Raw genomic sequence first — 19,059 nt, forward strand, 5'->3', positions numbered from 1 at the left:
GTGGACCAACTCCCAGAATTTCTCAGCCAGTGTGCCTGGCTGAGGGCCAGGGCCAAGTTTGAAGACCCCTGGGCTAATCAAAGTTACCTTAACACTAGAGCAGTGGTTCTCAACCTGTGGGTCGGGACCCCATTTGGGGTCGAACGACCATTTCAAGGGGGTCGCCAAACAACGCAGTCCGCCATTTTTTTCCCCTTTTCCTTAGCTGTGCTACTCCCTTTTATTCTATTGGCTTTTGAAAGCCAATAGAATAGACTCTCTTGAATAGAGTCTAATTCTATTGCTTTCAAAAGCCAATAGGAATTGTCCAGGCTGTCTCTGCCCTGCTGAGCCCGCCAAAAGTCCCATTCTGCAAACGGTGCTGCACCAGTTGAGTAGTCCTTGACTTACGACCGGTTGAGTAGTCCTCAACTTACAATCGGTTGAGGGTCGCAGCATTAAAAAGGTTGAGAACCACTGCACTAGAGTTTACTTGAAATCTATTTTGAAATGAAATTTGTCTATTTTCTTCAAGAATAGTTGAATTTAATTAGCCACCACCCTCCCTGTAACAGTTCCTTTTACAATTGACTCAAAGGCCCATCAAAGGAGACTTATCTGAGAAAGGTTTGGTTGGTAAATCTACCCTGGCATTTTGGTTGGTAAATCTACCCTGGCATTACTTTGAAAGGCTGGAAAAAATTGAACTTTCCTGCAAGGACATTGAGAATTGTTGCTGCTATTGAAATGGTGGTGGGTACTATGTTTGTTAATTTCATTGTGTTTCCTGTAATTTGTTTTTTTCCTCCGGGCCATACATTCTGAAAATGGAATAACTGTTCTAATGACAGATCAGTCCTCCAGCATGTTGCTTAAGGGTAGCATTTTTTCTCTGATGGTTCCCAAATAATGGAATTCCTTCGCAGGGGAAATATGATGGGCTCCCACGCTATCATATCTCTGCACTGAGTCACAGCCTATAGATTCTATCACAGTGGTTAAATTAACTGCAGTAACGCCATTATGCCAAACCAAAACTAAACAAGGCTTAACATGGAACCCAATCTTAGAGAACCACAGTATTTCAAGGATGAAAAGTATCTAAATCAAAGTTCTAAGTCTGAAAAGATAATCAGCTAATTAATATTGATTTATAAAAGTTAAGAACCAGCTGACTTCTCTTCTTCCAATGAGCGTGGCTTAAGTAACTACTGTAATTCTTCTTCCCAAATGCCTGTCATATTTTAGCGAGGCCTTACTTCCAAAAGAGTTGGCTATGTGTCTCTTGAGTTCTCCAAGCAAAGGTCAGTCGTACCAGGGATAATTGATAAAACAGGTATACAGATCAACACTTGGAATTTTACCAGAAACAGAAGCAGGTCAAGCGATGCTTTGGGCCATACCTAGCTAGAGCCATCTTATCACCAGATAACTAGATGGGAGTTTCGGGGTCTAATAGAGAGCTCCCACAACACACTAGAAAGCTGTGCGTTGTCCTAGGGGACAATCACTTAAATATAAGCCAGCTGGGTGCTGCAGCTGCCAAAAAAAGCCAACACAGTGCTAGGCTGCATTAACAGAGGGATAGAAGCAAGATCACGTGAAGTGTTAATACTACTTTACAATGCCTTGGTAAGGCCACACTTGGAATATGGCATCCAGTTTTGGTCACCACGATGTAAAAAAGATGTTGAGACTCTAGAAGAATGCAGAGAAGAGCAACAAAGATGATCAGGGGACTGGAGGCTAAAACATATAAGGAACGGTTGCTGGAATTGGGTATGTCTAGTTTAATGAAGAGACGGACCAGAGGGGACATGCTAGTAGTCTTCCAGTATCTCAGGGGCTGCCCCAAAGAAGAGGGAGTTAAGCTATTCTTCAAAGCACCTGAAGACAGGACAAGAAGCAACGGATGGAAACTAACCAAAGAGAGAAACAACCTAGATTAGAACTAAGGAGAAATTTCCTGAGAGTTAGAACAATTAACCAGTGGAACAACCTGCCTCCAGAAGCTGTGAATGCTCCAACACTGGCAGTTTTTAAGAAGAGATTGGACAGCCATTTGTCTGAAATGGTATAGGGTTTCCTGCCTGAGCAAGGGGTTGGACTAGATGACCTCCAAGGTCCCTCCCAACTTTCTGTGGATGGGGCTTTCCTTGTTTGTGCAGCTCAGTTGCTGGCATGCCGTGGCCCGGTAATGGTCCATGGACCGGGGGTTGGGGAACCCTGATATAGGGTTTCCTGCCTGAGCAGGGGGTTGGACTAGAACAGTGTTTCCCAAACTTGACAATTTTAAGGCATGTGGACTTCAACTCCCAGAATTCCACAGCCAGCATTGCTGGCTGTGGAATTCTGGGAGTTGAAGTCCACATGCCTTAAAATTGTCAAGTTTGGGAAACACTGGACTAGAAGACTCCCAAGGTCTCTTCCAACTCTATGATGATGATGATGATAATGTTGTTGTTGTTGTATCTTTTGAACTCTCTTATATGTATTCCATCTCTTCCTTTCTGAAAATAATTATTTGTACACAGCATGTCATTTCTTTCTAGGTTAAAATCCAAGTTGTCACTTTAAGGCTTCTGCCTCTTAGATCTCGCTCTTCAAAAAACATCAGCCTATGCGTAACCTCTCTCTGAATGGTGTTGGATTAGTGCTGCAATTTAACAAATGTGCTTTAGGAATATTATTGGGTGTAGAACTCTGCATTCCAGGATCCAAACGGCCACAGGAAAGCAGGAATTGGAGGCCAAAGATGAAAGGAAGCAAAGTTATGAAGAAGCTACTTGGATAAGCAGGCAAAACGTTTCAAACCAAAAAAGAAAAGAAATCCAATTGCCATGACTCAACTTTTAGACATTGCAAAAACAATCATGTTTTGAAGCCGGTGCCTAGGCCAGATTTAAACATTGTACTAAACCAGGGGTCTTCAAACTTGGCCCTTTTGTGACTTGTGGACTTCAAGTCCCAGAATTCTTCAGCCAGGCAGGCTGACTGAGGAATTCTGGGAGTTGAAGTCCAGAAGTCACAAAAGGGCCAAGTTTGAAGACCCCTGTACTAAACCATATTGCTGCTTGCTTCCTGGCTTAGCATGTTGTATGAACCAAGCCATTACTTTGATAACCAATGATTAAAAAATACTGGCTTAATTATGCTTAGCTATAGTTGAAGTTAGAAAAGAGGAATTCGTTCTGGAGATTAAAGGGAAGCAAATGATGTTAGTGCAGTGGTTCTCAACCTGTGGGTCGGGACCCCATTTGGGGTCGAACGACTATTTCACGGGGGTCGCCAAACAATGCAGTCCGCCATTTTTTTCCCCCGTTTTCCTTAGCTGTGCTACTCCCTTTTATTCTATTGGCTTTTGAAAGCCAATAGAATAGACTCTCTTGAATAGAGTCTACTTCTTGGCTTTCAAAAGCCAATAGGAATGGTCCAGGCTGTCTCTGCCCTGCTGAGCCCGCCAAAAGTCCCATTCTGCAAACGGTGCTGCACTAGTTGAGTAGTCCTCGACTTACGACCGGTTGAGTAGTCCTTGACTTACGACCGGTTGGGGGGGGGTCACGGCATTAAAAAGGTTGAGAACCACATGTTAGTGGGATTAACTCAAGAGAGAATATATCAATCAAACTGGGTTGCGGTTAAAAAGGACCTACTGTTCTGGAATCTGAATCTGAATTTAATTTTTATGTACCAGTATCTAATCTTTGGACCAGTAGCTCTCTCCCTCAGCCCTTTAAAAATATAAATACACATCTTATTCACATGCAACTTCCAGATATTGTAGAATTTTATTTTTAATTCTTCAAATTAAAAAAAAATTACTAAAAGGCAGGCATTAGTCCTTCCGTATAAGCAACAGACCCCCTTACACTGCATTTTACCTATGCTATGTTATTTTACCACCATAGTTGAAAATGTAGGATAATCACATTGGAGTTGTGACAGAATTGGATGAGAGCAACATGTTGATGAAAGACAACTTTGCTCAAAAACTGGATGACGTACTCTGTTCCGTTTGGGAGAAAAAGCATCAAGTAAATAAATATTCCAAAAATTTTTTTAAAAAACAAGCCGCTGCTTAAACGCACAATATTTATTTTACATAGCATAGCAACTCCGTGATGCTCTTTCATGCTCTGTCCCAGGAAAGGAACCTACTGGCTCCCCCGCAGGATTAAACATTTTAATCACAGTTCCATGTTGTTCTTTTGAGAAGAAGACACAGTCTCAGAGGTTATTTTGTCTTTTTCTTATTTTTGCAAATAATGCCTCTGCAGCGCTATCATCCTGCCAGATTTTCCAGTTACTATTTCACAACTTCCTAGTCCCATTTTGTAAATTATTTTTTCCTCCTGCTTCTTGGAAAAACAAAGATAACACAATTCCATTTAGTTGGCTCTAGAATAAGTTCAATGAATGTAAGGATACAAATGCTGGGTCAGACAAAGGCTTGATTCACATAGCGCAGACATGTCAAACACAAAGCCCGGGGGCCGGATGCGGCCCGCAATGTGGTTTCATGCGGCCCGCGAAGCCATCCTGGAAACAGTGAGGGAATGGCCCCCACTGCCTTGGCCCTGGCCCAGGCCGGCCGGGAGCCAATGTACAATTCTGTGGTGGCCATCTATGCTGAAATGCATTCAGTCTTAGCTCCATAAGCCCCTCCCCCCTGCATGGCCTGAGAGGAACAGTGAGGCTCCTCCAGTGGACCATGCCTTGGCCCTTGCCCTGGTCCCACCCCCTTCTGCCAGAGACCCTCAGATCTGTCCCACTCCTGCCCAGGCCCCCACAGGCACCCTTGACGCAAATGATGTAGAGCTGGCCACACCCACCCAGTAGGCCACAACCACTCCATCCACGCCCACCCAGAAGGCCGCACCCACTGCTGATGCGGCCCTCAATGAAATTGAGTTTGACACCCCTGACATAGCACATTAGTCGTTTATATGGGGTTGTTTGGTTTTGGCCTTGTATATCGCACCACCATTTTTTGTTTTGTAAACTTTGGTTTATATCTTATTGCAGAAGTAGCAGCATCCATGGCATTTCTCTGTGCCACCTCTTTCCACCCTACTGAAATTTAATTTTGAAATCAAACAAATAAAATGTAAAAGGACCAGCTGAATAACAATTTAAACAAATTGGACTGCTGCTATCCTAGCTGACGAGCTAAAAAGTTCACTCAGCCATGACTGATTTAATGACATCAGTTGGTTAGATTTGCAGCATGCATTTTGGTCCAATGTGTTGTGTGACCCATCCAAAGTACGGGTAGTCCTCGGCTTAGGACCACAACTGAGTCCAAAATTTCCACTGCTGAGCAAGACAGTTATTAAGTGTATCTGCCCCATTTTATGACCTTTCCTGTTAAGTGAATCACTGCAATTGTTAAGTTAGTAACACAGCCGTTAAGTGAATCTGGCTTCCCCATTGCTTTGCTTGTCAGAAGGTGGAAACAAGGTGATCACATGACCTCGGGACACTGCAACCGTCATAAATATGAGCCAGTTGCCAAGAGTCCAAATTCTGATCACGTGGCCATGGGGATGCAGCAACAGTGTAGGTAGGGAAAACAGTCATATAGTCACTTTTTACAGGGCCGCTATTAACTTTGAAGGGCCACTAAATGAATGGTTGTAAATTGAGGACTGCCTGTAGTTATAAACCAAAAGCCAGTTTGGTGTAGTGGCTAGAAAGTGGGTGATTTCTAATCCCACTTTAGGCATAAAACCAGCTCAATGAGCTCTCTCTTAGAAGAAGACAAGGATAAAATATTTTTAAAAACCCTGCCAAGAAAATTGCAGAGACTAATCCAGGCAGTTGCCAGACATCAACATTGGCAAAACCCCACCAGAAAGCATTCGTGTTACGTGGCATAACACGTGAACTGGTACAGAATTATCCAACATAAACCATCCAGATGATTTGAACGTAATCCCCATCCTCCTGGACTGAAGGCCACGTTGGCTGAGCTTGGAGGAACTGGGGGCCTTCTGCCATTCTGAGTGGTTCATTAGACTCGTATATGTCATTTGCTGACACTTCTAATCAAATTAACTGAGCCGAGGTGGCGCAGCAGTTAGGGTGCAGTACTGCAGGCCACTTTAGCTGACTGTTCAGCAGGTCAGCGGTTCAAATCTCACCGGCTCAAGGTTGACTCAGCCTTCCATCCTTCCGAGGTAGGTAAAATGAGGACCCAGATTGTTGGGGGCAATGTAAATATATATATACATTGCTTACTGGTGTACACCGCTTAGAGAGTGCTTGCACTTAAAGCGGTATATAAGTCTCATAAAATAAATAAATAAATAAATTACATTTCCAACTGGCATTCATTGTTGGCATTCATCTGTATTGTCCATGCTATATAGACTATTCCTCTGTCTCAGAATATCATTTATATAGGTCAGGGGTAGGCAACCTTGGCTCTTTTAGGACTCGTGGACTTCAACTCCCAGAATTCCTGAGCCCGCATGGCTCAGCTTGGAAACCTCTCCATTTCCCCTCAGCATGGCTGGCTCAGGAATTCTGGGAGTTGAAGTCCACGAGTCATAAAAGAGCCAAGGTTGCCTATCTCTGATATAGGTAGTCCTCGACTTAACAACAGTTCATTTTGTGACCGTTCGAAGTTCAACAGCAGTGAAAAAAGCGACTTATGACCACTGCAGCATCCCCATGGTCATGTCATCAAAATTAAGACGCTTAACAACTGACTCATACTTATGACAGTTGCAGTGTCCTGGGATCACGTCATCCATCACCTTTTGTGACTTTCTGAGAAGCAAAGTCAATGGAAAAGCCAGGTTCACTTAACAATCGTGTTACTCACTTAACAATCACTATGATTCATTGAATGACTGTGGCAAGAAAGGTTGTAAAATGGGGCAAAACTCACTTAACAACAGAATTTTTTGGCTCAGTTTTGGTCATCAGTCGAGAATTCTTGTACTTCTCTGCTGCCCATTTAAAAAAAAACAGCATTCATCTGACCTTTAAAGGTCACAAGCAGAAAGAATTGGATGTTGAAAAAAACACAGAGAGATATCCATCTAACACAGTGGTTCTCAACCTGTGCGTCGGGACCCCATTTGGGGTCGAACGACCATTTCACAGGGGTCACCAAACAACACAGTCCGCCATTTCCCCCACCCCTTTCCTTAGCTGTCCTACTCCCTTTTATAGACTCTCTTGAATAGAGCCTAATTCTATTGGCTTTCAAAAGCCAATAGGAATTGTCCAGGCTGTCTCTGCCCTGCTGAGCCCGCCATAAGTCCCATTCTGCAAACGGTGCTGCACCAGTTGAGTAGTCCTCGACTTACGACCAGTTGAGTAGTCCTCGACTTACGACCGGTTGGGGGTCGCGGCATTAAAAAGGTTGAGAACCACTGATCTAATACCTGATGCGTGGAACAAAAGGATTCCCCCCCCCAATAAATTCTTTGCCAGGGGATCAGATCTTTGTGTGGTCTGTTCACAGGCCCCTTCTCCTGATCACCCTACAAAAACAGAACTGCTGCATGTCACAAACCACAAAGCAAACTGCTTAGTCAGCAATTCACAACTTCCAAGCTGGAGGGCTTGTTTTTCTCATACTGATAAGCTAAGTAATATGCTGTGAGAAGTAGCAAGAATGCACAAGTTTTTTTTTAAGGCGGAGGAGACTCCTGGCAGCTGCATTATCGAGCTACTGTCACCTTTTAACACAGGCAAATGGTCAAAAAGTGGGAAGGGCTAGGGTAAGAATTTAACTTTAAAGAGTTATATTTATTTTTTCCTGACAGCTCTCCAAGAATGTTTTCCTTATATAATGTTCTAATTTTAATTCAGGGACAATGTAAGGAGGGGAGCAGGTGGGAATCAGATTTAGCACCTGTATGCTAAATGTTAGCATACGGGGAATTTACATTTTTCTTTACAGACAGATTTCTCTTATATAAAGTTCATCCTTCCGTTTCTAAATAATGAGACTGCATTCCCATCACATAATCACTTTAATTTCTAGGACAGATGTTTCATATGATAAAAATCCCTGTTATAGAAAACATATTAAGGTAGTCCTCGACAGCTCATTTAGTGGCAATCTGAAATTACAACAGCACTGAAAAATGTGACTTATGACTGTTTTTCACACTTGTGACTATTGCAGCATCCCCGTGGTCACGTGATCAAAATTCAGACACTTTGCAATTGACTCATATTTATGACGGATGCAGTGTCCTGAGGTCATGTGATCACATTTTGCAACTTTTTGAGAAGGAATGTCAATGGGGAAGACAGATCCAGTTAACAACCATGTTCCTATTTTAACAACTGTGATGAGCCACTTTTTAAATGAGACAAAATTCACTTAACAAAAGTCTTACCTAGCAACAGAAATTTTGGGCTCAATTGTGACTGTAAACCGAGGAACAAGAAGCAACAGATGGAAACTAAGCAAGGAGAGAAGCAACCTAGAACTAAGGAGAAACTTCCTGACAGTTAGAACAATTAACCAGTGGAACAACCTGCCTCCAGAAGCGGTGAATGCTCCAACACTGAAAGTTTTTAAGAAGAGACTGGACACCCATTTGTCCGAAATGGTATAGGGTTTCCTGCCTGAGCAGGGGGTTGGACTCGATGACCTCCAAGGTCCCTTCCAACTTTATTATTATTACCTGTAATATATTTTCAGGTGGAGGAAAAGACTGAATCAGAAACCCTTCCTTCTCTCAACCAGAGGTTCTAGCTAAATTATTATTAAAACATTCTACTGTCCATATGATATATCCTGCACTTGGAACTAACTCACGGAATCCCTTAAAGCAGTGGTTCTCAACCTGTGGGTTGGGACCCCATTTGGGGTCGAACGACCATTTCACGGGGGTCTCCAAACAACGCAGTCCGCCATTTTTTTCCCCCTTTTCCTTAGCTGTGCTACTCCCTTTTATTCTATTGGCTTTTGAAAGCCAATAGAATAGACTCTCTTGAATAGAGTCTACTTCTATTGGCTTTCAAAAGCCAATAGGAATTGTCCAGGCTGTCTCTGCCCTGCTGAGCCCGCCAAAAGTCCCATTCTGCAAACGGTGCTGCACCAGTTGAGTAGTCCTCGACTTATGACCGGTTGAGTAGTCCTCGACTTATGACCGGTTGGGGGTCGCGGCATTAAAAAGGTTGAGAACCACTGCCTTAAAGAGTTACTCCTAAGTGTAAAGGATGGGAGGGGTTTCTTTTTTGGAAGAAAAATTAAGATAGGTATAACATGCAAACATTCACTCCAGTGTATGAAAATGACTGATAGGTGGGAGATTACCTATTCTTATTTTTTTTTAATAGGAAAGCCACATATTGTCTCTGCGCTGCCTCAAAATGGACAGAAGGTGAACAGGGTTTCCACCATCATCAAGAACATAAATATGAATTATGTTTCAAAGGAAAGTTCTATGTAAACAAATAAAGTGATCCGCTAAGTCAGTGTTTCCCAAACTTGACAATTTTAAGGCATGTGGACTTCAACTCCCAGAATTCCACAGCCAGCATTGCTGGCTGTGGAATTCTGGGAGTTGAAGTCCTCATGCCTTAAAATTGTCAAGTTTGGGAAACACTGCGCTACGTAACCAATATGAAAAACAAAGCCACTGAATTCTAGTCTAGACAAACACCAAGGATTATTGCCCAACTTGTTTGGAGTCTTCCGGTCGATCCCTCTCTGAAAATATTCAGACATAGCAAAATGCAGGGACTGCAGTAAACAATCAGATGATCATTTTTATGAGGCATAAACCTCCCCGCCCCAAAGCACACATTCTCTATTAAAGGACTGTTTCCAATTAATTCCACCAATCTCAGCACCCTGATGAGGTCCCATCTATGAACATACATCAAAAGCCAAAGTTAAAAAAGCACCAGTCCTTCTTTACAGGTAGTTCTCAACTTACGACCCCAATTGTGCCCAAAATTTCCATTGTTAAGCAAGGCAGTTGTTAAGTGACTTTTGGCCTATTTTACCTGCTTTTTTTCAGCAGTTAAATGAATCACTGTAGATGTTAAGTGTATCATGCAGTCATTAAGTGAATCTGGCTTCATCCATTGACTTTGCTTCTCAAAAGCCAATTGGGAAGGTAAACAAATGGTGATCACATGACCCCGGGACAGTGCAACCGTCATAAAGACATGCCAGTTGCCAAGCCTCTTTATTTTCATCATGCCACCATAGCTGCAATGGTCACAAGTGTGAAAACGGGTCCTAAGTTACTTTTTTTGGTGTTGTCGTAACTTCAAACGGTCACTAAACAAATAGCAGTAAGTTGAGGACTATCTGTATCATAACTGGTAAAATTTATCAGAACAATTCAAAAACACATTACAAACCACAGGGCATTCTAAGAAAAATACAGATAATAAACACAACACAGATTCCAAAGCATTGACATTACAGTATTTCATGTCTGGGATGGGCAGGACGGTTGTAAATTAGCCCTTTAGGGTGCTACAGGATGTATCCTCAGCTCCTAAATTGGCCTTCCTGCACCAGTGCCCTCCAGATGTGTTGAGCAATGGCTCTTAAAAAATGGCAGTCGGTTGGGTAGAAATCGCAAAACCTTTCCCAGACCAGGACATCTGGGGGTGTCATACAGGCACAAGTCTCACATTCTCCAATAAACTGTAAAGAATCAAATGAGAGGAGTTTTCTGGAGGAAGTTTTAAAAATCATGAAGAAAGGGTATCAAAGTTGGCCAACTTTAGAAGTGGGGATAAGCTTTTGAGGAGCCAATACAGTAGAACACGGGTAGTCCTCAACTTACGCCCAAAATTTCCTTTGTTAAGTGAGACATGTCTTAACTGAGTGCAGTTGCCCCATTTTTACAACCTCTCTTTGCCACAGTGAATGACTGCAGTTGTTAAGTTAGTAACACCGTTGTTAAGTGAATCTGGCTTCCCAAATGATTTTGCTTGTCAGAAGGTCACAAAAGGGGATCATGTGACCCTGGGACACTGCAACTGTCATAAATATGAGTCAGTTGCCAAGCATCTCTGAATTTTGATCATGGGACCATGGAGATGCTGCAACAGCCATTAAGTCTGATAAATGGTCATAAATAACTTTTCTCGGTGCTGTTGTAACTTTGAACAGTCACTAAACAAATGGTTATAAGTTGAAGACTGCCTCTATTTGTAGCTCAGGGTTGAAATGAAGAGGGTTTGGAGTGGAGTGGAGAGAAAAAGTCCAAGGAAGCTGAGATGCAATAGTGAAATAGTTGGGTGGAATATGGGCAGAAGAGAAATCCCTGGGAAGCAAATGTGAAAAGCAAAGAGGAGTAAATCATGCAGCAACGGGCTGGGATGAAGCCAGTTATTCTGATGGGTGCAAATCATTTTTCAGAACAGAAAACAAGAGGTATTTCCAAGAGGCCAATCCCACTGCAAAAAAAAAAAAAAAACCCCAGAAAGAAAACAAAATTCCACCGAAGGCTGAAAGGTCCCAAGGTGACTTAAAAACAACAACATGTGAATGGGAGAAGCTCCCAGATGCAAAAAAAAAAAGGGTGCAGAGACAAGCAAAAGGCACAGATTACAGCGGTGTCATTTTCCAGGAACACTGAAACAACAGAATTCAAAGAAAAAGGACTCTTGGTGGAATATTAATTCTGCCATGAATTGACTGGGTGCAGGATAAACAAGGCCCATATTGGGGAGGGGGGGGCGGAGACAGGGGATGTATCTTTCAAATTTCTTTATACAATAAAAAAAAGCTGCCCATACTACCAGCTGTCAGATGGAGGGATCCAATTCTTCACAGGGGGGCAACAAACAAACAAATGGGGTGGGGGAAACCAGAGATAGGAGGGGGGCATTGCAATTCTCCCTAGAAGGTGTGCAAAGCTGAGGGGGGGCTAACCAATTCTTCAAATGGGGGTGCAAACCAAAGGGGTGGGGGAAACCAAAGAGATAGGCGTGGGGGGCATGCAATTCTCCCTGAGTGTGTAAAGCTGGGGGGGGCAACCAATTCTTCAAAGGGGGGTGCAAACCAAAGGGGTGGGGGAAACCAAAGAGATAGGCGGGGTGTGTGTGTGCAATTCTCCCTAGGTGTGAAAAGCTGAGAGGGGCTAACCAATTCTTCAGATGGGGGTGCAAACCAAAGGGGTGGGGGAAACCAAAAAGATAGGAGGGGGGTGCAATTCTTCCCAAAAGGGATGCAAAGCCACGGGGGCTAAGTCAGCAGATCGGGGGCACTTGCAAGTCCGAGGTCGATAATGATGATGATGGTTTGGGGAAAGTTGGGGGTGCAAAAGAGGCAGGGGGCAACGGCCGTGTGGGGGGGAAGGTAAGACACCCTCCCTGCTTTCTTCTCCCCCCCCTTGTCTAAAAGGGGGGGCAAAATTCCAGCGTGTCCTCTTCCCCCCCCCCCAACATCCGAGTCTCCCATCCCAGCCGGAGAGGCAGGCAGGCAGGCAGGCAGGCGAGGCGGGCCGGGCCTTCCTCACCTTGTAATAGACGTCGAATTGGATGTTCTCCGGCAAGGAGCGGATGTCTCTCCGGCGCGCCCGGCCGTAGCTGTCGACCACGGCCGAGATGGCGGTGTTGTAGAGCGTCTCGGGCACCCACTCCAGCTCCACCGCCGCCATCTTGCCTGGCTCGGGCGGCCGCCCAGACCAAGCGGGCGGGCGGGCGGGCAGGCAGGCCTCAACTGCCTTCGCACGGCCACCGCTATCCCCGCCACTCGGGCCTAGTCGCTCCGCCCAGCCGCCGCCGCGACTCTCCGCCTGCCTTCCCCGCGCTTTGCCTCACCCGCCTCCCCGGCCGGGCTGAGGCGAGGAGAGGCGGGAGCCGCTGGGGGCGCCCTCGCTGAGCAGGAGGAGGAGGAGGAGGAGGAAGGAAGAGGCGGCCGCCGCGGCCTGGCAAGGACCCGCCGCCCGCGTGAGGGGCGAGTCCGCGCCGCGCTTCCCCCCCCCCCCTCACAGCGCCTGAGGAAAAGCCGCGCGGAGGCCGGCCTCGCCCGGCGCGCGCAGGCCGCGGCGGCGTCTGGAGTGGGGGGGGGTTGGGGGCGGGGTTTGCGGAGGGCCCTCTAAATAAAATAGGAGGGGCGACTTGCCCCCCCTCCTCTCCGCACGCGCGGCCTCGGAGGGGCCGGCCACGCCCCTCCCCGCAAGGGAAGGAGGCGCGCGCACCCTCCACTTAGCGGAGGGGGATGTCGGAATGGGGGGGCCGAGGGGAGGAGGTTGCTGTTGGAACAGCCGTGCAATTTCTCCTCTTCCCCGCTTTTCCTCCTCCGTCCGGGCTTTTGGGGTTGTGGGTCATCCTTTAGGGCAGGCTAAACGGGTGGGGGGGGGGTGTTGGTTTGTTAAGTTTGGGGGCTCGGGTTGCCCGGGAGAGGAGGTGGGAGGGAAATGGATGGAGACACGTGTTTGTGTTTAGGCTTGTGGGAAAGCCCTACTGGTATGTGTGGGAAAGAAGGGGGTTTGGCGGTCATAAGCATTTCTGTGGGGTTTTGTTTTGTTTTCAAAAATGGGCAGCTGGGAGCCTTTCTCCCCCCCCCCATTGTGTTTTTTGGATTTAAATGCAGATTTAAATGGGATTGCTTTAATAAGGCAATGAGGGGTGGTCTCTGCGCTTGGTTGTTTTGCAGAGGCTGCATTCTCCGAACTAGGCGCTCTAGCAAATTGATGATGTTACCTACTTGGGCGATGAAAGTTTTGCGAGGAAAGAACCCAGCTCAGAGAGCACCAAGGATCCCACAGTCCTTCCTGCTCCTCCTTGCTGCAATCCCCACTCCTTCTAGCACTGATGATGTTACTTAGTTTATTTATTTATTTATGAGACTTATGAATGAAATTCAATGGTGAAAAAAGCAAGGTTCTACATTTAGGCAAGAAAAACCAAATGCACAAGTACAGCATAGGTGGCACCATGCTCAATAGTAGTAACTGTGAGAGGGACCTCGGAGTCCTAGTAGACAATCACTTAAATATGAGCCAGCAGTGTGCTGCAGCTGCCAAAAAGGCCAACACATTGCTAGGCTGCATTAACAGAGGGATAGAATCAAGATCACGTGAAGTATTAATACCACTTTACAATGCCTTGGTAAGGCCACACTTGGAATACTGCATCCAGTTTTGGTCACCACGATGTAAAAAAGATGTTGAGACTCTAGAAAGAGTACAGAGAAGAGCAACAAAGATGATTAGGGGACTGGAGGCTAAAACATATAAGGAACGGTTGCGAGAATTGGGTATGTCTAGTTTAACGAAGAGAAGGACAAGGGGGGACATGATAGCAGTATTCCAATATCTCAGGGGCTGCCATAAAGAAGAGGGAATTAAGCTATTTTCCAAAGCACCTGAAGGCAGGACAAGAAGCAACGGGTGGAAACTAATCAAGGAGAGAAGCAACCTAGAACTAAGGAGAAACTTCCTGACAGTGAGAACAATTAATCAGTGGAACAGCTTGCCTCCAGAAGCAGTAAATGCTCCAACACTGGAAGTTTTTAAGAAGAGACTGGACAGCCATTTGTCCGAAATAGCGTAGGGTTTCCTGCCCGAGCAGGGGGTTGGACTAGATGACCTCCAAGGTCCCTTCCAACTTTACTACTATTACTATTACTATATACCGCTTTAAGTGCAAGCACTCTCTAAGCGGTGTACACCAGTAAGCAATGTATATATATATTTACATTGCCCCCAACAATCTGGGTCCTCATTTTACCTACCCCGGAAGGATGGAAGGCTGAGTCAACCTTGAGCCGGTGACATTTGAGCCGCTGACCTGCTGAACACAGTCAGCTAAAGTGGCCTGCAGTACTGCAGTACTGCACTCTAATTGCTGCACCACCTGGGCTCATTGTTGGGTAATGAAACATCTGCAAGAAAACATCCAAGCTCAGAGAGCACCTGGGACTCCATAGTTCAGTGGTGACGAACCTATGGCACGCGTGCCAGAGGTGGCACTCAGAACTCTCTCTGTGGGCACGCGCACCATGCCCAAGAGATGGCAACTCCCTCTTCAACCAGCCGCCCGCTAACTCACCCACATGGCTGGCTGAATCCCAGCATGGCTGTTTTCCCTCCCCCTGTCCCATCCCTCCTGGCCTTGCATGCTCTCCTTTTCCCAGCATGACCCACTGCATTGCCTCCTCAGCTGTCGGCATCTGTCCAGCTCAGAGGCAGCTTCTCTGAACTGTTGGCGGGCTGCGGAGCCCCAGAGTGCGCTGGTTGAGGGGTCGGCAGGCTGTGGCTGCTGACAGACACTGTCGGCCCCCATGTGCTCGCTGGCCTCTATGTGCGGGGGCTGATGGTGTCAGGCAGCAGCCGCCCCAGCCCCTGCCTTGCCTTACCCTGCAACAATGGCACCCCCGCCCTGCCTCGCCTCACCCCGCGAGATGAGCCTCCTGTCCACCACCCCACCTGCCAGAGACCCCCTGGATCTCCCCCAACCCTGCCTGGCCCCTACAGGCGTCCCTCCCCACGAGCAACATCGAGGTGATCACGCCCACCTTGGCCACATCTACCCAGTCTGCCATGACCACCATAGCCATGCCCATCCAGTGGGCCCCACCCACCTGGCCCCCGGCGATAAATAAATGGGTTTTGGGTTGCAGTTTGGGCACTTGGTTTCTAAAAGGTTCGCCATCACTGCCATAGTTCAAACCTGAGATAGAAATATTCTCCTCGCTGCAAACATCTCTCTCTTGTAGCACTGATAATGTTACCTAATTGGGTCATGAAACGTCTGCAAGAGAACTGCCAAACTCAGAGAGCACCAAGGACCCCTCTTTTCAGTTCTCAGCTACAAATATTATCCTCTTCCTCCTCCAGAATAGAATAGAATAGGAATGGAATTGGAATTGGAATTGGAATGGAATAATGAAAGAACGGAATAGAATAGAATAGAATAGAATAGAATAGAATAGAATAGAATAGAATAGAATAGAATAGAATAGAATAGAATAGAATAGAATAGAATAGAATAGAATAGGAATGGAATGGAATGGAATAATGAAAGAACGGAATAGAATAGAATAGAATAGAATAATAACATTATTAATAGTCACTTTAAATGTACACTAATCAGCATACATTAAAATGAGATTTCATTGCATATAGCTCTCAAAGGGTAACTACCTCCAATATACACTGCATAAACATGACAAAAAAAATACAATAAATTACACATATACCCATGTACACACAAATATGTGGCCCAGAGAAACAACACAGTCTAGTTCGGATGTATACATATATATATGCCGAGAAAAATGAATCTTGCAAGTTTACCAGATGGAAAGTCTGCAAGCATAAAGTTCGTGTCTGGCTTAAAAGCTTTGGCTGATTCTGACTGCAGGTACAATTTTGATCCTGCCTCCTTGTTGAGCAAGTTTTTGTGTTAATCTGTCATGTTCCGTAAACATAGGTACAGCATTTAATAGGCCTGTCTCTAAGGATTTTAGCCTCAGGTACCCATTCTGTAAATAATTTCCTATGACTAAGTGCCATTGGGCATAGCACAGCTTACTACTGGTGTAATTAGTGGGTTTGTACAGTTATAACTTTGACAATACAAGTAGTTAGATTTATAAGTTGCAAATAGATTTTAAAAATGGAAAAAGCTTAATTTTGATGGTTTTCACTGTTTTTTTATGTTACTGCATACACATGGGGAGGAATAGCTAGCAAATTGGCAAAAAAACAAAAGTGACAAAGAGTGGACCATTTCTGAGAAAATACTGTTTTCAGTTGTCTGAATCATTTAATTATATTGTCTGATTTGGCTCAAGGCAGGTCACAGTCAATAAAAAAAAATTAAGCAGGCAATGAAACCAACAAAAAAAAAAACAGGAAGTCCTTGCCTTACAACAGTTTATTTAGTGACTATTTGAAGTTACAACGTCACTGTTAATAGTGATGACTGCTTTTCATGTGATCAAAATTCAGATGCTGAGCAACTGACTCGTACTTATAGTTGCGGTATCCCGAGATCATGTGATCACTTTTGCAATCTTCTGCCAAGCAAAGTCAATGGGGAAGCCAGATTCACTTAACAAACAGGTTACTAACTTAACAACTGCAGTGATTTGCTTAACAATCGTGACAAGGTCGTAAAATGGGGCAAAACTCACTTAACAACTGTCCCACTTAGCAACAGATGTTTTGGACTCAACTGTGATCGTAAGTTGAGGACTACCTGTAAATTAAATATAATACAAATTTTGAAGGATCTGATACAAGTGAAGGTATCTTTTTGCCTAACATTCTGACTTCTGCACATGCCACGTGAAATGAAATAAATATATTTAAAAGACCTATTTTTTGTCTTCTCTCTCTCTCTTTCTCTTGGGATAGCTTTCTCCCACATAGGGAATTAAAAAAAGAAAGAAAGCAGCTCAATATCCCCGCAATGATTTTCTTAGGGGAAAAAAAAATCTTTGCTTTATAAAGCAGTGGTTCTCAACATTTTTAATGCCGCAACCCCCAACCGGTCGTAAGTCGAGGACTACTCAACCGGTCGTAAGTCGAGGACTACTCAACTGGTGCAGCACCGTTTGCAGAATGGGACTTTTGGCGGGCTCAGCAGGGCAGAGACAGCCTGGACAATTCCTATTGGCTTTTGAAAGCCAATAGAATTAGACTCTATTCAAGAGAGTCTATTCTATTGGCTTTCAAAAGCCAATAGAATAAAAGGGAGTAGCACAGCTAAGGAAAAGGGGGGAAAAAATGGCGGACTGCGTTGTTTGGCGACCCCCGTGAAATGGTCGTTCGACCCCAAATGGGGTCCCGACCCACAGGTTGAGAACCACTGTTATAAAGGAAAAAGAAAATTGCCTCTTTGCAAAATACCTTTACACTTTTTAAGTCATTTTCAGTAAGTAAATAAATAAGCAAATCTAGCTTTGTGTATAGGAGAAAGTAAGATGCCAAAAAAATCTTGGAAGGTTGGTCCATTGGTCCAACCAGAATTAATTAGATAGATCAAGTCTTGTTTGTTTTTTGGTATAATTTTTTAAAAATAATGTTGTATAAGATATGGGAAGGTGCGAATTTATGATGTGTCAGCCTTCCATAGAATTCCCTGCTGGCACTCAAGGAATCTGGAGATCACCAGGTTGCGCAAAATTGATGTAGATAGTCGTCAACTTATAAACATTTGTTTAGCAACCATTTGAAGTTACAGCAGCACTAACAGGCAGGGCAAGACAGGACAAGAAGCAACTGATGGAAACTAATCAAAGAGAGAAGCAACTTAGAACTCAGGAGAAATTTCCTGCCAGGGAGAACAGTTAACCAGTGGAACTGCTTGCCTCCAGAAATTGTGGGTGCTCCATCACTGGAGGTTTTTAAGAAGAGATTGGATAACCATTTGTTATGAAATGGTATAGGGCAGTGGTGGCAAACCTATGCACGGGTGCCAGAGGTGGCACTTGGAGCCCTCTCTGCGGGCACACGTGCTGTTGCCCCAGCCTTGCCTCCCCCCATGACCCCCTCCTCATCAGCAGCCCCCCTGGAGGAGAGTCGCCCCCGAGCGTGGCCCACGTGGAGCAGCGCAGCCAAGGACATGGCAGCCAGGCAGTGTAGACAAGACTCTGCCCTCACGCCCCAACATGCACAGTTGATGCTGCGGGGCACGGGCAGAGGGCGTGGCCGCCATGGCGCTGCTGGGCTGCCTGGGCGATTTGCGGCAGGCCCTGGAAGTGGTTAGTGGCCCTGTGGGCAGGCAGGGTGGAGCGGGGCAGGGCAGGGGGTGGAGCAGGGGCGGGGCCCGTTTTTGGGCACTCGGTCTCTAAAAGGTTCGCCATCACTGGTATAGGGTCTTCTGCTGGAGCAGGGGGTTAGATTAGAAGACCTCCAAGGTCCCTTGCATATTTACTGTTATTGTTGTTGCTATGGTTATTGTTATTGACTTACAGCCAGTCCTTGGCACTTATAACAATTGCAGCATCCCCACGATCAAAATTCAGACATTTGGCAACTGGCATGTCTTTTTTTTTATTTATAATGTTTTATTAATGTTCTAATTTTACATTTCAGTATTTAAAGATGTCTTTATGATGCTTGCAACATCCCGGGATAACAGGATCACTATTTGGAATCTTCCCAGCCAGCTTCTGACAAG

The 19,059-nt window shown here is 45.2% G+C and overlaps 1 protein-coding gene across 1 annotated transcript in view; it reads right to left on the reverse strand.

Annotated features, from left to right (window-relative positions):
• The window catches only part of APPBP2 (amyloid beta precursor protein binding protein 2), a 67,504-nt gene extending 54,582 nt beyond the window's left edge, over window positions 1-12,922 (reverse strand). Inside the window, exon 1 of the mRNA XM_039365217.1 lies at window positions 12,441-12,922. Coding sequence (XP_039221151.1) covers window positions 12,441-12,581 — 141 coding nt within the window. The 5' untranslated portion in view covers window positions 12,582-12,922. The remainder of the gene's footprint in view (window positions 1-12,440) is intronic.
• Between the last annotated feature and the right edge of the window lie 6,137 nt (window positions 12,923-19,059).

The sequence above is a fragment of the Crotalus tigris genome, unplaced genomic scaffold (genome assembly GCF_016545835.1).
Source record: "Crotalus tigris isolate CLP2741 ecotype Arizona unplaced genomic scaffold, ASM1654583v1 scf7180000019972.133881, whole genome shotgun sequence".
NCBI classification, from domain to species: Eukaryota; Metazoa; Chordata; class Lepidosauria; order Squamata; family Viperidae; genus Crotalus; species Crotalus tigris.